Genomic DNA, 19,222 nt, shown 5'->3' with positions numbered 1-19,222 from the left:
CTGCTACTCGGAGATCATGCACTTCCAGTGTTTGGCGGACAGCGACGCCATTACTATCCCTTCCTCACTCCGCAATGAATGTAGTGACGAGCTTGAGGGTGTTGCACAAGGACTAAAGAAAGGACATAAAGGGAAAAGACGTCCTAAGTCAGTTAAAGATAATAACAAGGGCCCTGATCGTCTACTTCTGCGTCAATCCACCTTGATCTTTTGCCTTTTCGCCTTCTTGTCAAACATCACCAACAGAACCAAACACTCTGGCCCCTGTAGTATCATGCACCAGGCCGATCCACAGCAGAGACTTCATGAACCCCCGTGCATCCTCCCACGACCGCATCTCACACCTTCCCAGCATATCTCGTAGTAGCGGCTTGAGCCACCCATCATCATCAGCAGTCACACCAAACACAGAGACTGCCCCTATGACCAGGAGCCAGACTGACAGCTCCGGCGACAGCTGGCTCATAACGGCCGGGTCCTGAAGGCAGCTCCGGAACTCGGTCGCCAAGTGCGCAAAGGACCTACCCAGGGTTCTCCAGTGCATAAAGACGCTGCAGGAAAAGGCCAGCAGGCCGAGGCGCAGCAGTTCGTCGGTCGACGCGGGCTCGCAGCGTAGGCCTGCTAGGTTGTACATGGTCGAGGCCATGACGTCGAGCAGCACGTCGGTGGTGATGTACTGCCTTGTTGCCACGGCGCGCTCGACGACGGCGCATAAGTCTGACAGCACGGTCCATACTCGGACTAGTTCGGGGTTCATCGCCGTCGGGAAGGCTGTTGTCGCGGTCATCGGAACTGCATGGCCTATAGAATTTGCCATGTTCTTTGGTAGGTCGAATATCGATCCAAAATCGGGATATGCAATTAGATGCCCTCGGAATAGGGTATTGTCAAGAAAAACAGGCCTCGAGCCGGTGTGCAGCGACAGACCGATATCAGACCTACACCATCGCGGTTTCGTCAGTCTGGCCACTCTTTTACCTCACCAAACTTACGTGACACACATACCTCAGCATCTCAAGCAGCAGCTTCGAATTCCTCCGCATGCTCGCGTACCCCTTGAGCGTAAACATCTTCGCCAGCCCTTGGACGTGGTGCCGCGCCAGCCGCAGGTCGCCCGTGAACAGCGCGACGTTGGCGAGCGTCATGACGGCCGCCAGCGTCGTGTCGCAGAGGCGCATCTCGTCGCCGCCGTTGGCGTCACCCTCGAGCCGCTCGCGCAGCAGGCGCACGGCGCGCCCGTAGTGCGGCGCCGACGACCGCATGCCGCGTGCCGCCGACTCTATTGTCGACCCTGCCGCCACTGTGGAGGGTGACGACGGCGGCATGCACGGCAGGAAGGCTTCAAAGTAGAAGTGCGCCGCGAAGATCATGGTGTGGAGGTACACCGGGTCGTAGGCCAGGGGTGCCACCCAGTTCTCGGCCCGGCGCTCGAAGAGGATGCAGGGCTCGAGGACAAACATCATTTGTTTGGAGATGGAGGATACTAATAGCGATGCACCCCAGATGGACGTGGGACGTTTGTTAGTGATGACTTGAGTGCTGGGAGCCGCTGAGAGTGGCGAACTAGGAAAGGAGGGAAGCGAACACTCACGTTTCAGGACAATATCCACAGTTCCAGGTTCAAGAAACTCTGCGAACTCTATGGTGGACGTCACGGAGCCAATCTTGGGAGGGATTGTCATCACGTCCGTGTCTGGGTGCGAAGAGCCCTTGGGGCTAGTATCCGACGTGGACTGGCTGCTCCCGGGCTTGCGCTTCTTCCTCCTGTCGGGACGCGGCCGGCCCAGGTTCTTGCCCAGCATGACATGGCTCCTGATGAACTTGCGGAGCTCTGGGTCCGGCTTCTCGCTGCCCGTTGAAACTACGAAATGCAGCCCTGCGGAGGCTAGGCACGGTATCTTGTCAGTTTCTGCCTTTGGAAAGGGGAACCATAGACCCGAATCCCCTCTGTGGATCTACTTACATGCCGGCTTGGCAGTTGCCATTTCGAGGGTTTACCGTGTCCAGTCTACAATATCTCTTGCTCTTCACGGGTGTCGCGACTAACTCCAAACGGAAAACAGTGTCAAAGAGTATGAGCAGTCCATAGCCCACGAAGGAGGAAGAGAGTAGAATGGTAAACAAAAAAGTAAATTAGGGCCGCCACCGGGGATACGCAAAGCCCGCGGTTCCGGCAGGGGAGGGTGAAGAGCGGAAGCGAGACGATGATGTCTGAGATGGTGGCTGACATGACACTATTTAGCCCACAGTAGCGCAAATTGATATTATATTCCTATTTGGGTTTAGTGTTAATAGCCCGCATTTCAATACCAAATCGGAGCAACAAAAGTCACGGTATGTTTCGTGCGAGTTCAACAAGTCACAACTATGATGCCAGAGCAACTCAGCACGCAAAATATTCGGATCCACGATTTGCCTTTAATGTCATCTTAGTAGATCCTGACGGTCTCCTCCTGTAACGTCCCTCGCTCCATGCCCTCATCCAGTATTTCCCAGTCCATCAGACCCGAAGCATACGCAAACCCGACCATGCGGTACCCATCTCGATGCGGACGGAGAATCCAAGCGTAGAACGTGCCGGCAACGAAGGCAACGACATCGCCGACTTCCATGTGCCCGGACCCCACCCCGAAGAAGCCAGCTTCAGTGAGGAACGCACGCCTTTCGTTGCAGCGCGAGCGAATGGCGTGCAGCAGCGGCGACAGCACCGCCGCCATCAGCTTTGGTGTGTCGCTCCTCAGCCCCTCTGGGCACGAAGCCAGCCAGTCGACTGGGATGTCCTGCCTTCCGAGCAGGATGTTCCACAGCGTCCCTCTTTCTCGCGGTATCTCCGGAAGCCACATGTCGTTCCGGCTCTGCCCGGAATAGGCCATGCCGCGCCCGTCCAGGTCCCGCCAGGAGCACATGGAGAGCCAGATAGGCTCTTTGTGCCTGGCCTGGCTCAGAGCACCGATCCGTTTATCGTGGGTGATCGCTCTTTGGGCGCCTTCGTCTGCCATTGCTTCTGCTGTCTTGAGCAGCTCTGTGTCAACCATTCCCGGCCCAGAGCCTGCGCGGAACTCTGTACCCCAACCGTGGTTGAAAGAAATGTCCAAAACCTTTTCGACGGTGTCCAGCCGAACCACGTTCAGCCGCAGAACATCGCCACTCACCGCTGTGGCCGCCTTTTGTGGGAACCGCCAGGCGTGCCGCGCATGCTTAAGGCCCTTCGTAGAAGTCCAATGCTCGTACTCCCGCAAGGCGAGGTCAGGCACCCAGGACGGGTACTCATCCACCGGCCGATGGAAGCTGAATGTCGTAAAGGAGTCTAGTGCATCGGGATCCGGACACGTGAGGACAACAGTCATCGCGTCCTGCGCGGTCCGCATGTAATGCTGCTTGTAGTTGACCTCGATACGGGACGCTTGGCTGGGCGGAAGCAGACCCAGGACTCCATAGACTCTGTCTCGGGCATCCGTGGCGGACAGCCCGGACGTCGCGTTGAGAGCCCAGCCCATGGGGATCTCGCCAAAGTCCCGGTACGTGGTTCGCGCAAAGTCGTGAAAAAAAGAGACTCCAACCCGGCCCTTGATGGCGTCTGAATGGCGCGGTACTTCGAGCTCTAGCCGTCTCCATTCCGAGATCATCCCCGGCACGGCAGTTGCGTCGAACGGCAGGTTGTTGCGGCTGTCCACGTATACAGACAACGGGACGCATTTCCCTCCGCAGTGGACAACTGGATCGTTCTGGGCCAGCGCCATCTCCTGCACCACCCAGGTCCGGGTCCAATATGATCGCATTTCAAGATCGCGGTCGATGATGATCTTGATTCTGATCTCCTCCAGCGTGGGCTGCCGAGACTCCGTCTTCAAAGTCACGAGGGAGGATCTCACGCTTGCGTCATTCAGACGATCCAGGGCCCAGTCAGAATGCTCCGTTCCTTCGCCCAGCCAGATCAGCACACGAGAAGCCTGCCGATAGATGCGGCCCATGAGCTTAACCTGCGATCCTCGCTCGGCGAGATCTGCTTGGTTGATGCAGATAGCGTCGATCCATATCAACGAGCCGTCAGCGGTGGCTGAAGAGCTCGCAGGGTGTCTTATTCTGCGAAGAGTGGCTGCGAGGCTGGGCGTGATTTGCGTTTCGTGACCATTGATACTGATGGTGATGTTTGGCGGAGCAGTACCCCAGACGTAGGACAGTGCTCGGTATATCGGTTGGTCCTGCAATGAAACGACCTGTAGGGAGCAGGAGATCGGGTCGTCGAAGTCCCCAGAGTTCAAAGAAAGAGCTCGGATTTCCGATCGGCCATCATCTAGGGCTCCGTAGATGCTACTGGCAGCCTGACAAGGATCCATGAAGGGGCGTTGGGGGCGATTCGTATTGCACGCTCACTTCTAGATTGTTTGTCTGAAAGACATGTGCTCTCTACGCTGGAAAAAAGTATCAAAACCGGACCAGTTGAGGATGGGGAAAGACAGGTTGCAACAAACACATCTACACTTTGGAGGCTCAGCCTCAAAGGCCACAAATGCCTGGGGTGCAACGTCAGCAGACACGTTAATCCTGAGTGATACCCATGCACAGCGTGACACCCCCCGATGCAAGACTGGGCAGTGTCAGCAAATGCAAACTGCCCAAATGCGCCTCCGACGCAGATCGGGCCTAGCGCTATGCATGTTGTTCCTTTGTGGACGAGGCCCTCACAGGACACCCCGAGCATCCCAAAATAATCTACTGGCCTGGTCAGAAAATGTGAGAGGTTCTATTCAACCTCGTCCCTTCTCACGGATACTTCACCAGTGGCACAATTGATATTATATTCCAGTTTGAGTTTAGTGTTGCGATGCCCAAGTCGGGTTAGCCAATCTACGCCCGGTCTTGGCCCGGCCGGACATGTGGGGCCTCCCGGACTTTGATATTGTGTCCCTATTCGGGCATAGTGTGCCGGTTATGTTGGAAGACATGACGAGGAACGGTAACGATATCGTGGCAAAGCATATTGTACAGGGAAGGAATGATATCAGTACCTGAAAAGGGTTAAAGAGTGTCAAACTGCGAGAGTGCTATTCCGTGGACTTTATGTCGCGCTGGCTCCTGATCTTCGATGTATGTCCGGTGCCATGCTCGGGATCGTTGAATTCCGGATCATGAATCTCTCAAACCCGAGACAATATTTATATAGCAAGATGCAGGAACCCCTTGTAGTCGTGTTCTTCAGATATCTCATTCTCACATCATTTCCGGACGCACACTCTTCACAGGAGTTACACGCAGCCAGTCACGGCACACACGCACCCACTCACCACGATGACCGGCTCCAAGGACCTCCCGCCCTCCACCGTCTCCTTCGCCAAGGTCTTCTGGAACAACCAGTTCCGCGAGAAGCCCGTCTGGCCCGACAAGCGCGCGGTCTCCCTCGCCGGCAAGACCGCCGTCGTGACGGGCGGCAACACGGGGCTCGGCTACGAAGCGGCCCTGCAGCTCCTGGGCCTCGGCCTGGCGCGCCTGATCCTCGCCTGCCGCTCCCCGGACCGCGGCGAGGCCGCGGCGCAGAAGATGCGCGCGCTCTCCCCCGAGGCCACCGTCGAGGTGTGGCCCCTGGACATGGCCTCGTACGACTCGATCCGCGCCTTCGCCGCCCGCTGCGAGGCGCACCCGGCGCGCATCGACATCGCGCTGCTGAACGCCGGCGTGTTCCGCATGGGGTACCACGCCGTCCCGGCGACGGGCCACGAGGAGTGCCTGCAGGTCAACTACCTCTCCCAGGCGCTGCTCGCCGTCCTGCTGCTGCCGATCATGAAGGCCAAGAGGCGAGCCCACGACGAGCCCGCGCGCGTCACCTTCGCCGGCGCGGCGCTGGCCCTGGCGGCCAAGTTTTCCAAGCGCGGCGCGGACCCGCTGCTCCGGGCCCTGGACGAGAAGGCGGGCCACGACGCGCAGGACGCGTACGACTCGAGCAAGCTGCTCATGCATATGTTCCTCTGGGAGCTCGTCGACCGCGTCGATGCCGACGACGTGGTGGTCGACATCGCGGACCCGGCGTGGTGCCGGGGCACGAGCCTGGCGCGCGACGGGAACGCCGCCGTCAGGGGAGCGGCGTGGCTGTTTGGGGCGCTGACGGGGCGGGAGCCGCGCGTGGGAGCGAGCTGCCTCGTGGACGGGATCGTGCACCACGGCAAGGCGGCGCACGGGTGCTTCCTGATGAGCTGGAAGATCCATCCGTGAGTGTTGCTGCGTACTGCATGCAGGTGAATTAGTGGAAGTGAGACCCAGGTGCTAACACAAGATGTCTCTGCTAGATTCGCGTCGTTCTTGTACACGCCCGAGGGCCGCAGGGTGACCGAGAGGCTGTGGAACGAGACGATGGACGAGCTCGAGTTTGTCGGTGCTCGCAGCATCCTGCGTTCTCTGAAGGCATGATATTCCCGTTTAGGGCTCAGATCAGAACTTTCTTCTTGGTATCTTCATGTCATGCTGGAGTTATCTCTTGTTCTCTCGAGATTCTAAAATCAAACCTCCCATGTCCTGCAAAGTCTATCTGATATAATACATACATCTCAATCCGTACGAAAGGGTATTTATCGCAGTCAAACGAGAGTCGTAGTCGTCATTGTCCCACAGTCAGAAATGCTCTGACCACCAGGAAATCCATCCCGAGCTCCTCCAATTCTGAGTCCCTTGCCCAGCCCTGATTAATCAGTCCAAACATCCAACGCCGGAGAATTACCGGCGGCATGCAAAAACCCAAATGCGTCCTTGACGTCCTCATCAGAATCTCAAAGAGATCCACAAGCTTCCGCCTTCGACTAGCTAAAAGTCGGCCTCGACGAAGGCGCCGGCGGGTGCGCCGTCTCCTGGCTGCTCGACGTGGCCGTGCGCCGCACCGACATGCGCGACAGCAGCTTGCCGCCCGCCCCGGACCCCTTGCGCTCCGAGCTCGACACGCTCCGCACGTCGTCGTCGCGGTGATCGACGGCGGAGGCCCCGGCCCGGCCGCCCTTCTTCTTCCCCCGGTCGCCGTCCATGAGGGAGTTGGGCTCGATGTGCGACTGCGGGAAGATGCCCCACCGGCCCTTGGAGTTTGTGCCCGCCCAGCACCAGTGTCCCGGGTAGGCCCCTATTTATTGATTAGTGTCATGTCAGGAAAAGCAAAAAAAAAACCGAAATTCCTGATGGCGTGCGTGCGTGCGTGCGTGCGTATATATGTGTGCAAGACAAGAAAAGAAACATTGAGAAAAGCTTACACTGTATGTTCGTAATGACGTCCCCCTTCTCCAGCTTGAGCCAGTCCGCCGTCCGGTCCTTGTGCGCAAACTTCCACCGCACGACCGCGGACAGCGAGCTGGCGCCCTGCAGCGCCTTGATGCTCCCCGCTGCGGTCGCGTTGCTGTCCCCCGCCGCCGCCCTCAGCGCCGGCGGCTCGTCGAGCTTGACCGCGTCGGCCGGGAACGGCGCCCGCACGTTGTCCGCCCACCCGACGGCCCACTCGCCGTGGTACTTGGCCGGGAACTCGACGCCGACGATCCGCGCGCCCACGGCGAACTGCAGCGGCGTGTGCCGGTCCGGCGGGATCTTGCTGCTGCTGCTGCTGCCGCCGCCGCCCGTCGTCGACCGGCGGACCGTCTCGACCGCCGTCGCCGTGGGCAGCATCGACAGCTCCCTGCCCAGGCCCTCCATGACCGAGCGCACGGGCTGCCGCTTCGTGAAGTGCAGGTCGTAGTCGTTGCGGTACTGATCCGGGATCTCGGCCTCCTCGATGACGGTCAGGTAGGGCACGGCCGGCAGCGGCCGCGGGTGCCGCGCGAAGTGGGCAAAGAGCTCCTTCTGCGAGAAGAAGACGGTCGGGTCGCTCTCCTCGTTGGTCCGGCCCTGCTGCAGGCAGAAGGGGCAGCCGTAGTTCTGGTCCTCCATGTTCTTGGAGCGCAGGTGGCACTTGGAGAGGATACGCAGCCGGAAGCCGATGTCCTGGGAGACGTAGTTTGCGGTCTCTGCGGGATGATGGGTTAGATGTCTGTCTGGCTTGCGCAGCCTTTTCAGGGGAATGAAGGCCTCACCATATCCCAGCTTATCCGCCTCAACCTGCTTCCACTCGAGCTCATACGAGCAGTGCTTACACTTGGCCGCTACCGCCGACCCTCCACCGAAGCCCTGCACACAATGTCAGCACAATACTACTCCACCCAACACACCCAAGTGAATCAAACACTCAAGACATACCAATTTCCTCGTCTGCTTCACCCCCATCCCACCCCTCTGACACTCCCGCGCGCCCACGCAGAACCCCCTCATCAGGAAGAACGAGCTCTCAAGCGTGATATTCGTATCCGCCTCCCGGATCGGCACATCCGACGGCGGCGGCGCATCGCCGCCCTCCGCCCCTCCGCCGCCCTCCCCTCCCGCCGGCTGCGGCGGCACAGGAATCAGCCCGGAGTCGACCTCGATCCCGTTCGTCGGCACGGGCTCCAAGTCCGCCCCGTTCCGCAGCGGCGACAGCGTCACGACCTCGACCCCGTCCCCGTCTCCTTCGGCTTCCTCCTCGTAGTGCGGCCGGAGGGCAGGGGACGGCATGCTGTACTCGGGGAACCGGCCAAAGGAGGCCGACATGCGCAGGCGCGGGCTCCCCGCCGCCTGCCCGCCGCCGTTGGCACCGCCGCCGGCGTAGCCGGGCAGGCTCGACGTCCGCGCCGCGGGCATGACGGGGCTCGCCGTCGCGGACGACATGGTGTGCCGCTGCTCCTGGTGGTCAAAGACGGAGCTGCCCCGCGACTCGGCGGCCGAGCTGCTAGCCTGCGAGTAGCGCGACGACGAGTCGGACGGCAGGACGTGCTCGCCGGAGCGGCGCTGGTGCTGGTGCTGCTTGCCGCTGGGCAGCATGCTGGCTACCGCGGCGCCGTTGTAATGTTGCTGCTGCTGTTGTTGGTGTTGGTGTGCAGGATGCTGGTGCTGGCCATGTCCGCCGTTGAGCGGCCACGAGGACTGGTGCACCAGGTCGTTGTAGCTCGGCGGCGCGGAATACCCGCTCGGCGAAGTGGGCGACCGGGCATCCTTGGCACGTAGAAGTGGCGAGACGACGTAAGTGCTGTTGATACCGTTAGTCCCCGAAGAAGTCGGCGGCCTGCCGTTAGTAGCTGCGCCCTCGCGGACGCTCCGGTTCGACGGCGCCGGAAGGGCAGGGAGCGGAGCATTGGGCTCGAAGCGCTTCTTGAAGTCATTGGCTGTGGGCGAGACGGCTACGGCGTAGGGTATCGTAGGCGAGTCCGGCCGTGACGTGACAGCCTCCCGGCGGGTCATGTCGCCGTCGTCACTGTCGGGACTCCCCACGGCCGGAGCCGGGCCGATCGACCAGGGGTCGACATCAGGCGCCTCGGGCAGGCCCTCGCGCGGTGCGGCCGTCTCGATAGCCTCGACGACGGCGACCTCTGCGCCCGGCGCGGCCTCGGCGTGCGGCGTCCTGGGGGTCACCGCCATGTTCTGCGCCTCGTTGGCGTCGCCGTTCAGACCTAGGTCGGGTCCGGATCTGGCGCCCATGACCAGCTTGATCTCGCGGCGGGGATCTGACTTCCCTGCTGGCTTCTTCGCATCGCTTTCGTCCTCGGTGCTGATGACAGGCGCCAGCGAGACCCCTTCGTCCTCCTTCTGCGGTAAGGAGCTGGGCGCCGCCACGATGACCGGCGCCTGCTGCTGCTGTGGCTGTTGCTGCTCCGGCTTCGGCGCGGGCTGCAGCTTCATGCACATGAGGATGTCGACAATCTTGGGCGCCGCCTTGCGCGACAGCGCCTGCAGCTCGGCAAACTTGTCGGCGTCAAAGTCGTCCGTCTCGACGTAGTCGTCAAACTCCCAGAGCAGGTCGTTGAGCTCGTTTCGAAAGTGTGCGATCTCGCCTGTCACGACAACACACACAGAGAGTTAGTTTGTTTTATGATTTTCCCTGACGCTTGCTTGCCTTCCTTCTGCCCTACATAGTCGCAATCTCATACAGCTGCTCATAGGTTCACGGATGCCACAGTCGACATCACTCAAAAGAACGTACCGTTGGCCCTCAGCTCGTCGAGGAAGCTCGCCCCGTACTCGGCGAGGTGCTTGACGCACAGCGGCTCGATCTTCTTGAGCGCGCGCTCGCCCTCTCTCTGCAGGCTCTGCGCCGCCTTCCCCATCTGCGGCGGCGCGTCGTCTCCGGCCTCGGCGACGTTGCCCGCCGCGACCTTGGCCTTGGCCACGATCTCGCCAAAGGGCGTGACGACGAGGTCGCGCACGGCCTGATCCATGGCGCGAATGGGCAGTGTGGTATAGAGGGCCACCGGAGCTGTACAAGGTGTGTTTTGCGCCGGGACCCGGCGGGGGGGTGGTATTGAAAAGGACGGATCCTATATGGGGTACAGACACCGGTAGGCTCGATGGTTAAAGGCTCCGTATGAAATGGTTATTCGTCTTCTAGCGCGGAGCACCGCCAGAGCCGTTGAAGTTGTGATTGATCGCTCGTGGAGGTACAGTATGTTGTGGGAAAGAAAGACATGCGACAGCAGAGACAACAGATCTCGCCTGTCTTTCGCCTAGAATGGTGGGGGAGGATACAGACAAGGTCTCAGTGCGGAGAAAAGCAGGGACCACAGACAGCTCAAGCTCTGGATACAAGTATGGAAGAGAGAGAGAGAGAGAGTAGCTATGAGTCAAAGAGGCACCCACGGCAACACAGCTCCCGGCAATGACGAAAGGCAGCGAAGGGAACGGTCAGATGGTCAAAAGAAGAGAAGCAGAAGAAAAGACACGAAGGAGAAATGGCTGTGCCGGCGTGTGTGCGTCTGCAGAGCAAAAGCCAAGAGACGAGCACATGTGCGCGTGTGATTGAACAGGACCGTTGAACAGCCAGGCCAAGCAGCAGCACACCAGATGCAAGACCCTAGAGGCCTACGTAGTTGGGTCAAGCGCAGAGCCAGGTTCCTTGGGGGCTCCATATTCACTTTGCCTTAGACGCTGTCCGGACTGCATAGCTAAGCCAATGCGTGCGTGAGGCTGATGGACAGGGAACAAGAGAAGAAGGGTGTGGTGGGTAAGGAAGCCAGTTTGTGCAGAATACTGGAGCAAGTCGGCTCAGTCTCACCTCCACATACCTGAAGCTATCACCCGGGCCAATGGGTCTCGGGCGTGTCCAAGGCGGAAGCTACCCGGTTAGCTTCGCTAAGAACAGCCTCTAGATCTCTAGTAGACAGACGGAGAGCGAGGGAGGCTATGCTGGATTTGCAAGACCGATTCTTAAAAGGCCATGCTTCACTCGCCTCCTTAGCTCGCATCGACGAGGCAGAGCTGGAGTGGTGGTCTGTCTCGTGAGCCGAAAAGGCACACACCTCCACTTTGTGTGCGGGTGGATGTGTCCTTCCAAGACATTCCTGCACATATCAAATTCCGTGCATGATCCGAGTCCTGTTCCTGGGGGCCTGTCGACAGAACCCTCCAGCTGGCGAGGAGTAGGTACCATGTCCAGTCTGCAGGTCTCTCTCAACCCCCACCGAAGAGATGGACATACTTGTACATGCTCTGCAAGGTTAATAAATAGGACTCTCCCCCACTTAGGAGGGGTTGATATTACCTTGATGCTAGGTACCCACTGCCTGTGGTGGTGGTGGTGGTGGTGGACTTGAGACAGTTGCAACCCGCAGAACGCAAGACAATGTGGCTGTTTATCCAGACATCTTCATGATGTTGGCCGGCTCTGGTTCGGCAGCAATTGCCGGGTTCTCACGTCCACAGGCCAGTGCCAGACTCAAAACGAGGCACAGCAGCAGCCAATTGCCCAGGTATGAAGGCGGCAAAGCACCATGCGGACACCATTCGCCTCGGGCAGGCAGGCAGTAGGTAGGAACGGACGGGTGAGCTTCGAAGCTACTCCGTACGTACGAAACCAAGAATGGAATAGAAGAAAAGAAGACGCCACTCGGTCTTCCATTGACTAGCTTGAGGGCGATGCAACCCTTGGCCGGGATGTATCAAAAAGGTCCCTGGATTTCTTCGTGGCTGGATGGGAGGTTTTCTGTCGCGGCGTCCAGCCTGCCAGCGTTGGAGAACGAGGGCACGATGTCGAATCCAGAGATGTGATTGGCGACGAGCTTTGGCCCAATCTGCCTTTCCCCTAAGCCACGCCAAGCTTTTGTGGTTAGGAAGCCGTTGCGGGGCTCTCCCTGTCCCTAGCGTCTGAGCACAAGGGGCTTGTATCCCGTATCCACTCGCCGCACTTCCACCATCGACACCACCATCAATCAGAAAGGATGGACTGAGACAACGCGAGGGTTCATTGCCTTCACACATACTCCGTAACTAATACCACAGCACGTCACTGCCCTCGTGACAGCCCCATCCTCATCGAAGATCAGTCTGTCTGCCTCTTGCCCCTGCAGGGGCGCACTGCTGCGCTGGGGAAGGGTTCCGGCCAGGATGCAACACACCCCCCCTTTGTTCTACAGCTTCTAGAAGGAACTCGTGGCGCCTCGGGCTCGACTGACAGGACAGCCTACCCCGGCTCACCCGTCGAACCGGAGGGGAGGGGAGGGATCATGTTGGCCTGTGGGCATCTCATAGGTGCAGCGAGTCAGCTGCTGGGTTGAACAAAGTATCTCTCATTAAAAAACGGCTGTGCTGTATTCGCTTTCCTGAATTTGTCATAACTCATTCCGCGGGACGTGCAACAGTGTTTCCGGCTGCACCGCATCCTGTTGCCTTTCATTACAAGCAATCCGGGCATTCCCCCAACCCCCAATCACGAGACTTTTCGTGGCTGCTGCTGCTGATGCTGCTACTGCTGGATCGTATGGGGCACATTCCCTATCACCCTCCCGCTTACGCCTTTTTGGTGTGGTTGTCATGGGCCGCGAGCTGCACCGGCGTTAGCAGTTCGTCTCCCAACACTCTCTCGCACACGTAGCTATGAGAGACTTACCTCAGCAATATAGCTACGCCCGATCTGCACCGTCTCCGACGTGCCCCGCTGCCGGAGCCAGAACCTGTTTGCAGCTTCTTGTCAGCCATCCATCATCCCATGCCCCCCTCGCCCATCTTGGGCGTCTCAAGGTGAGTTGAGTAGACAGGCCACAAGACTTACAGCTCCTCGGGCGCCCCGTGGCCCTTGATCGACGCCTGCCGCGCCTCCTCCTCGAGCACCTCGCGCGTGATCTTCTCGGCCCCGCTCACCACCGACGGCCCGCTCGCCTTTTCCGACTCGGCCTCGCCCAGCGTCTCCGCCAGCAGCTGCTTGCGCAGCGCGAACCGCTGCGCCCGCTCCTTCTGCAGGCCGGGGCTGTCCATCTTGTCGATCGCGCTGCGCACCACGATCTGCACGACGAGGTACAGGTGCTCGGCGAACAGGATGCTGAGCAGCAGCGCCCACACCCTCACGTTCCAGGGGAAGCCGTCGGGCCCGTAGGGGTCCTTGCGGAAGAGGAAGACGAGGGCCGAGGTCGTGATGCTGCCGAGCCACGAGAGGAAGCCGAGCGAGTTGAGCCAGGGCCCGATCGAGTCCCCGCGCCACGGCACCGGGCGCTGGCTGGAGATGGCAATCTTCATGGCATCTCCCCGAGCCTCGACCCAGTTGTTGATCAGGAAGGAGCAGCCAGCGAGGGGCCAAATGACGGAGAAGAGAGACAGGTAGCCTGGCGATGCATATCAGTACACGGTATCCTGCTATATCCCGGAGGAGCAGCTGCAGCTCAAGACCTACCAAACTGCACAACCATCTCCCGGTAGTCAATAGTAACGTCGTAGACATCAAGCTCGGCCTCATTTCGAACCCTCTCCAGGAACGCCGCCTCTTCGGGGTGGTCTTTGGCGTGGGCGGCGTTGCCATTCGTGTCTTCTTGAACGTCCTTAACGGCCTTGAAGACTTTGCGCTTGACGTACGGCAAGACGAGCTCCAGCAAGAAGTTGACAATCTGCGCGGTGACCGTCAAGTAGATCATCTGCTGGGTAAGCCTGTGGGGGTCGATTTCGAAATCCTCGGTCTCGATCTTGGTACCCTTGACAAACCTCTGCGCCGTGACTCTGAAGATGTCCAGGTAGGGGACGAGGACTTTTCCGAATGGGACGTAGACAAAGGCAGTCAGGAAGATGGGCAGGTACGAGGTGATGAAGTTGAGAACAAAGATCTTTTGCACGAATGACGCCTGGTGGGCTGTGGTAGTGTCAGCCGACGTTTTGGGGTGCTCCTGTTTTCTCCAAGGACATACCATCTTGTGTTTCGTAGTTCTCGAGGTGTGTCAAGGTCTCTGCCAGACTGGTGAGAATGGTAGTGAGGACGGGCATGAAGACGGTCAGGAGGACGGTGGGAAGGAAGACCTAGAGTCGTAAGCCGTGGTCCAAACCAAGATCTGGGACAGGCCTTACCAGGTACTGCTTGAAGGGCCCATCGTAGACCTCGGCCAAGAAGATCTCGATGCTGAAGCAGCTAGCAATCAGGCTCCCAAGGAGGACGAGGCAGGCAATAGCGAAGGGGATCTGCAACAGCTGCTTCTGGAGTCGCTTGAACGGCGAGTACAGCCGGACGATCTCGCCGGTAACGGGATCCTGGGCCTCGCGCTCGAACTGGAACTCGGAGCGCGGCAGCTGGATCTTGGAGACGCCGCGCACGCCCCACTGCACGGCCAGGTCGACCTCCTTCCGCTTCCAGTACTCGAAGAAGACGACGGTCCACAGGCAGTTGGTGATGCCGTAGACCCAGGAGAACTGGCCGAGGAGGAGCCAGGCGCCCAGGCCGAAGGCGGCGGGGAAGACCAGGAACTGGAAGTAGGACTGGAGGAAGGCAAAGTAGAAGGCCACCTTCTCGCCGAAGCGGTCGCGGATGTCGTTGATGTCGCTCGCGTCGAGGAGGTACTTTGTGCTCCACTGCTTGAGCCAGGTGCGGTTGAACTTGTGGTCGTGCAGGGGGAAGACGGACTTGACGTATCGCCACTGGCCGTTCCTGGGCGTGATCCCGGCCCCGCCCTCGTTCTTGGGCTTGGTGATGAGCAGGTAGGCCAGCCGCAGCCTCTCGGCGTCGGAGATGGGCTCGTCGTGGAAGTACTGCGAGAGGTCCTTGTTGGGGGCCGAGTTCCGCACGCCGTACAACCAGTCCTGCAGGCGGTACCGGTAGACCTGCTGGTGGAGCAGCTTGTCGGACGCGATCTTGAGGAAGACGAGCAGGGACGTCTTGTCGCCGTGGCGCACTTCCGTGGCAAAGCCGGCGTTGGCCAGGTTCTCGATCAGCTGGACAAAGGCGGCCTCGGCCTCGGCTCTGTCTGCGAAGATTACCGCGTTAGGTGGGCAAGCGAAGCAAGCGCAACAAGCGCAAGCCAGGGATGATGGTTGGCTTACTGTTGGGCGGGATCTCATAATGCACCACGTAGTCGACGCTGTGAGTATACCGCGTCAGTCTTGCTTCCCTCACAGAGAGAGGTGTCGCTCGCATGCTCACTTGAAATTGGAGTTCAGGCCGGGGTGGTCCTTGTCCGAGCTGTACAAGGCTTTGATGTCCATGACGCAGCTCCCAAAGCTTGGCAGCCCAAGTGTCACTGGCGGCAACGATGCGAATGCTGCTCGGGGATTCAATCGCGCACCTGCAGCGTCTTCGCAGAAAAAGGTAGGAAAAGTAGGAGAGGGAGAAAGAATGCGGTGGTGATGACGCCTAGGTAGGTAGGCAGAGATATCAAGGTTTCGCAGAGCAAGCTTGCCCAGGAAAGTTGGGTCTTGGCAGGGCAGCTGAAAAGGCGGGATCCAACGTCACCACGCACGGCAGCTACGTATACGAGCACTGGAGCTTCCCACTGCTCCCCCTGTCTTTTCAGATCGGCCAGGCCGTAGACCCACCGGTCTGTGCGTCGAGCTTCCGGGAATGCGGCACAGCCAGCCCTGGAAGCTTCTTGATCGGTGCAACGCGGCGAGATCAATTGGAGATCCAGACAAGCACGACAGGATGCAAGATCCAAATATCGCATGACCCATCGTCCATCGCCTCGGCAAGTACGTAATGAGGTTCAGGGTCCCCTTTCGGCAGTCAGTCTGGATGGATCTCAGTTCTGGATCTACCGTTGAGTCCTGGGTGGATCGTCATTCCATCATTCCCAGGGTTGAAGGACCGGACACGTAGCTCTCAAACAAGTGTTTCAATATCCTGACTCCGAGCTAGTGAATCCTCCTGTATGACTGTAAGACCCTTGAGTTGCCTGCCTTCTGCCGTCTGCCTTGAGTGCTCTGCGTTGCGCGTTTCTTGAACTCACAAACCTTGATTTGTGCGCCGTTAACCAAGGCCTGTCTCCCGTTCCCAGTGCTGACATCATCGCCTAGAGGTGGTAATAGCGTACCCGGTTAGTGGGGTTGACCGCAGCACCCACACGCTGGAAACGGTGAACGGCAACCCCGGACTGGCTGGAAGTTTGGGTGGGGTGGGGGAGGAAGCCTGGTGGTTTCAACGCGGCCGCCTCCCGCACCACCACCGACCGCCGCACCTCACTCCGCATGCGGAGCAAGACATATCATCAAGAACGTAGACTCAACTCAACCGAGCAGAGCCGAGAAGACACCCAGACCCCCAAACCTAATGAAGGGAGGGCCATAAACCCCATCACAATCCGCAGTAGACTGCCCTCCCCCCCAAGGTGCCACTTAGGCCCCCCTCCCCTAGCACGACAATGGGCCTCCTCGAGACCCTCGGCCTCCGCCGCACAGGGCCCTTCGAGCCCCCGACCGTCCTGGACGCCCTCCTCTCCTCCCCGCTCCAGGCCCTCGTCACGCGCCTCTACCACCTGCTCCTCTTCCTGCGCGGCCGGCCCTTCGTCCCGCACCGCACCCTGCCCGTCCGCGTCGTCTGCGTGTCCGACACGCACGACCAGATCGTGCGCCCCCTGCCGGACGGCGACCTGCTCATCCACGCCGGCGACCTGACCAACGCCGGCACGGCCGCCGACATCCAGCGCCAGATCGACTGGCTGCACGCCCAGCCGCACGAGCACAAGGTCCTCGTGTGCGGCAACCACGACAGCTGGTTCGACCCCAAGTCCCGGTCGGAGCGGGACCGGGAGACCGGCGCGGCCCTGGACTTCAGGGGCGTCAGGTACCTGCAGCACGAGGCTGTGACGCTCGAGTTCAAGTCCGGGCGGACGCTGAACCTGTACGGCGCCGGCGACATCCCCAAGTGCAGCGGCGACGGGGATGCCTTTGCGTGAGTAGGGCGTTTTTTCTTTTCTCAGATTTTAACATGCCGTGACAGGATTGGAAACTTAGAAAAGAAAAAACCAGTTTCGAATACCAACGAGACTCGCACCCGTGGAAGAACACCATCCCGCGCAACACCGACATCCTCATCACCCACACCCCACCCGTAAGCATCTCTCTCTCTCTCTCTCGCTCTCTCTCTCTCTCTCTCTCTCTCCCCTTCTCTCTCTCCCTCCCTTCCACCCCCCCCACACACAACCCCAGAAGGGGAGCTGGCTCACACAAAAACCGTTACAAAACAAAGCGCTACCACCTCGACCTCTCCCTCGGCTGCGCCGGCCTCCTGGACGAGGTCTGGCGCGTCCGCCCCCGCCTGCACGTCTTCGGCCACGTGCACTGGGGCCGCGGCCGCGAGGCCGTCTACTTTGACGACTGCCAGCGCGCCTACGAGTCCCTCATGGCCCGCCGCCGTCGCGACCAGGTCGGCGGCCAGGTCCAGGTCGGGCCCCTGCGCGACCTCGTGCCCGGCCCCGCCTGGCTCGACGCCCTGCGCGTGCTGCTGCACGGGCTCGAGAGCGTGCTATTCAAGGTGCTCATGCAGGGGCCCGGGACGAACCAGGCCAGCCTCATGGTCAACGCGGGCCAGATGCTGGGCAACACGGGGAAGTTGGGCGGCAAGGTGGAGATTGTGGACATGTGAGGACAGGGTGAGAGGGTGTGTATATGTTGAATGTGGTGGAATGTGTGTATAATGCCACTATGGTCTCTGAAGTGTATCTTAGTTTGTTTATAATGCGGACGGCGCTCAATAGGAGGCAGCCCGTAATGGAGAACGGTACATATACATTCTAGGGTGCATACTCGCTTCCAACCCAATGCTCCCAACGCAACCCCAACGCCGGTTCCATGCAAGGGAAGCCAAAAAAAAGAAAAAAAGGACAAATTATCGTACAATGATCATCAATACCCTCCCTCCCTCCCTCCCTCCAGAACTACCTAACTTACACCATGATCCTCCGCAGGCCCTCCGTGCCGCCCAGCACCCTCCGCCCCGTCACCGCGCACCGGCCCTCCCCGCTCTCCCACCGGCCCGCCTTGTCGGCCATGAACTCCTCCTGCCGCGGGTGCTCCCCGGCCACCCACCGGTGGATGCAGCCGTAGCAGTACACGACGCCCGTCTGGCACGCCGTCGCCGTCGCGATCTCGCCCTCGCAGATGGGGCACAGCTCCGAGTCCGCGGGCGCGGGCACCGTCAGGATCGGCAGCAGCGAGGGCGTCGCGATCGGCGCGTTCTCGGCCATGGGTAGTACTTCTTCTTCTTCTTCTTCTTCTTCTTCTTCCTCCCCGTGCAGCTTCCCCTTTCCCCCCTTCTTCTTTCCGTCATCCTCCCCCTCCCCCTCCTCCTCGTCGCCGTCGTCGTTCGCAATCTTCTTCTTCTTCTTCTTGAGGATCCCCTTCAGCGACCCGTCCGGCAGGCCCGACACCACCGGCGGCGGCAGCTCCAGCGACTCGGCCGCCTTGCGCGACAGCTGCTTGGCAAAGTCGGACGCGTGCCACCACTCGAGGAACTTGAGCGCAAAGATGCTCGTCGGCAGCAGCACGGACAGGCCCGCCGCGGCCCGCCCGGCCAGCTCCCGCGGCGACGCGAGCAGCGCCCGCAGGCCGGGCGGCGAGCCGCCGCGGCCGCCCGCGCTCTTGCCCGCCGACGAGGCAGCAAGCTCCTCGATGGCCCTGTAGTCCGCGCCCGTCATGCGCCGCACGCGCGTCCCGACCAGCCACAGCAGCGGGCTGTGGTACCGGCTGTCGTCAAACAGGTACGCGAGGTTGAACGCCAGCGCGCACAGCGCGCACGCCGCGTGCACGCCCGGGTACACGCGGCGCAGGAACCAGCGCAGGGCGTGGCGCGCGCGGTCCCGCAGCGTCGGGTCTTCGGGCAGCCGGTTGTACGCGGCGCCGAGCAGCGCGCGCGGGGCGTCGACCTCGTGCGCCTCGTCGAGGCGGCGCTTGAGGTACGGCAGCGCCACGGCGACGGCGAGGTTGCGCCAGACGTCTCCGCCCCGCAGCCTCAGCG

At 60.4% G+C, this 19,222-nt stretch overlaps 7 protein-coding genes across 7 annotated transcripts; 2 read left to right on the top strand and 5 right to left on the bottom strand.

Annotated features, from left to right (window-relative positions):
- Positions 1–521: 521 nt before the first annotated feature.
- On the bottom strand, positions 522–1,985 carry E0L32_001476 (uncharacterized protein; the record flags this gene model as incomplete). Its single annotated transcript, XM_031135559.1, has 3 exons — positions 522–792; positions 1,006–1,861; positions 1,964–1,985. The coding sequence occupies 3 exons, from the start codon at positions 1,983–1,985 to the stop codon at positions 522–524; spliced, it is 1,149 nt and encodes a 382-aa protein (XP_030990727.1).
- Positions 1,986–2,429: 444 nt separating this feature from the next.
- Positions 2,430–4,337, bottom strand: E0L32_001475 (uncharacterized protein; the record flags this gene model as incomplete). Its single annotated transcript, XM_031135558.1, has 1 exon — positions 2,430–4,337. The coding sequence occupies one exon, from the start codon at positions 4,335–4,337 to the stop codon at positions 2,430–2,432; it is 1,908 nt and encodes a 635-aa protein (XP_030990726.1).
- Positions 4,338–5,289: 952 nt separating this feature from the next.
- E0L32_001474 (uncharacterized protein) lies at positions 5,290–6,402 on the top strand (the record flags this gene model as incomplete). Its single annotated transcript, XM_031135557.1, has 2 exons — positions 5,290–6,203; positions 6,282–6,402. 2 exons carry the CDS (start codon positions 5,290–5,292, stop codon positions 6,400–6,402), a joined length of 1,035 nt encoding a protein of 344 aa, XP_030990725.1.
- A 386-nt stretch (positions 6,403–6,788) lies between these two features.
- On the bottom strand, positions 6,789–10,247 carry E0L32_001473 (uncharacterized protein; the record flags this gene model as incomplete). The annotated part of the gene is made up of 4 exons (XM_031135556.1): positions 6,789–7,099; positions 7,227–8,130; positions 8,200–9,863; positions 10,013–10,247. The coding sequence occupies 4 exons, from the start codon at positions 10,245–10,247 to the stop codon at positions 6,789–6,791; spliced, it is 3,114 nt and encodes a 1,037-aa protein (XP_030990724.1).
- Positions 10,248–13,068: 2,821 nt separating this feature from the next.
- E0L32_001472 (uncharacterized protein) lies at positions 13,069–15,409 on the bottom strand (the record flags this gene model as incomplete). The annotated part of the gene is made up of 5 exons (XM_031135554.1): positions 13,069–13,619; positions 13,688–14,137; positions 14,193–14,301; positions 14,350–15,239; positions 15,316–15,409. The coding sequence occupies 5 exons, from the start codon at positions 15,407–15,409 to the stop codon at positions 13,069–13,071; spliced, it is 2,094 nt and encodes a 697-aa protein (XP_030990723.1).
- Positions 15,410–16,628: 1,219 nt separating this feature from the next.
- E0L32_001471 (uncharacterized protein) lies at positions 16,629–17,851 on the top strand (the record flags this gene model as incomplete). Its single annotated transcript, XM_031135553.1, has 3 exons — positions 16,629–17,158; positions 17,207–17,317; positions 17,416–17,851. The coding sequence occupies 3 exons, from the start codon at positions 16,629–16,631 to the stop codon at positions 17,849–17,851; spliced, it is 1,077 nt and encodes a 358-aa protein (XP_030990722.1).
- A 301-nt stretch (positions 17,852–18,152) lies between these two features.
- E0L32_001470 (uncharacterized protein) lies at positions 18,153–19,222 on the bottom strand (the record flags this gene model as incomplete). The annotated part of the gene is made up of 1 exon (XM_031135552.1): positions 18,153–19,222. A coding segment is annotated over one exon (1,070 nt), but the record flags the coding sequence as incomplete, so codon positions are not given.

The sequence above is a fragment of the Thyridium curvatum genome (assembly GCF_004353045.1).
Source record: "Thyridium curvatum strain D216 chromosome Unknown NODE_6_length_784332_cov_80.453264, whole genome shotgun sequence".
Classification (NCBI taxonomy): domain Eukaryota; kingdom Fungi; phylum Ascomycota; class Sordariomycetes; order Thyridiales; family Thyridiaceae; genus Thyridium; species Thyridium curvatum.
The sequence above is the reverse complement of the archived record's forward strand: the minus strand, read 5'-3'. Positions and strand labels throughout refer to the sequence as shown.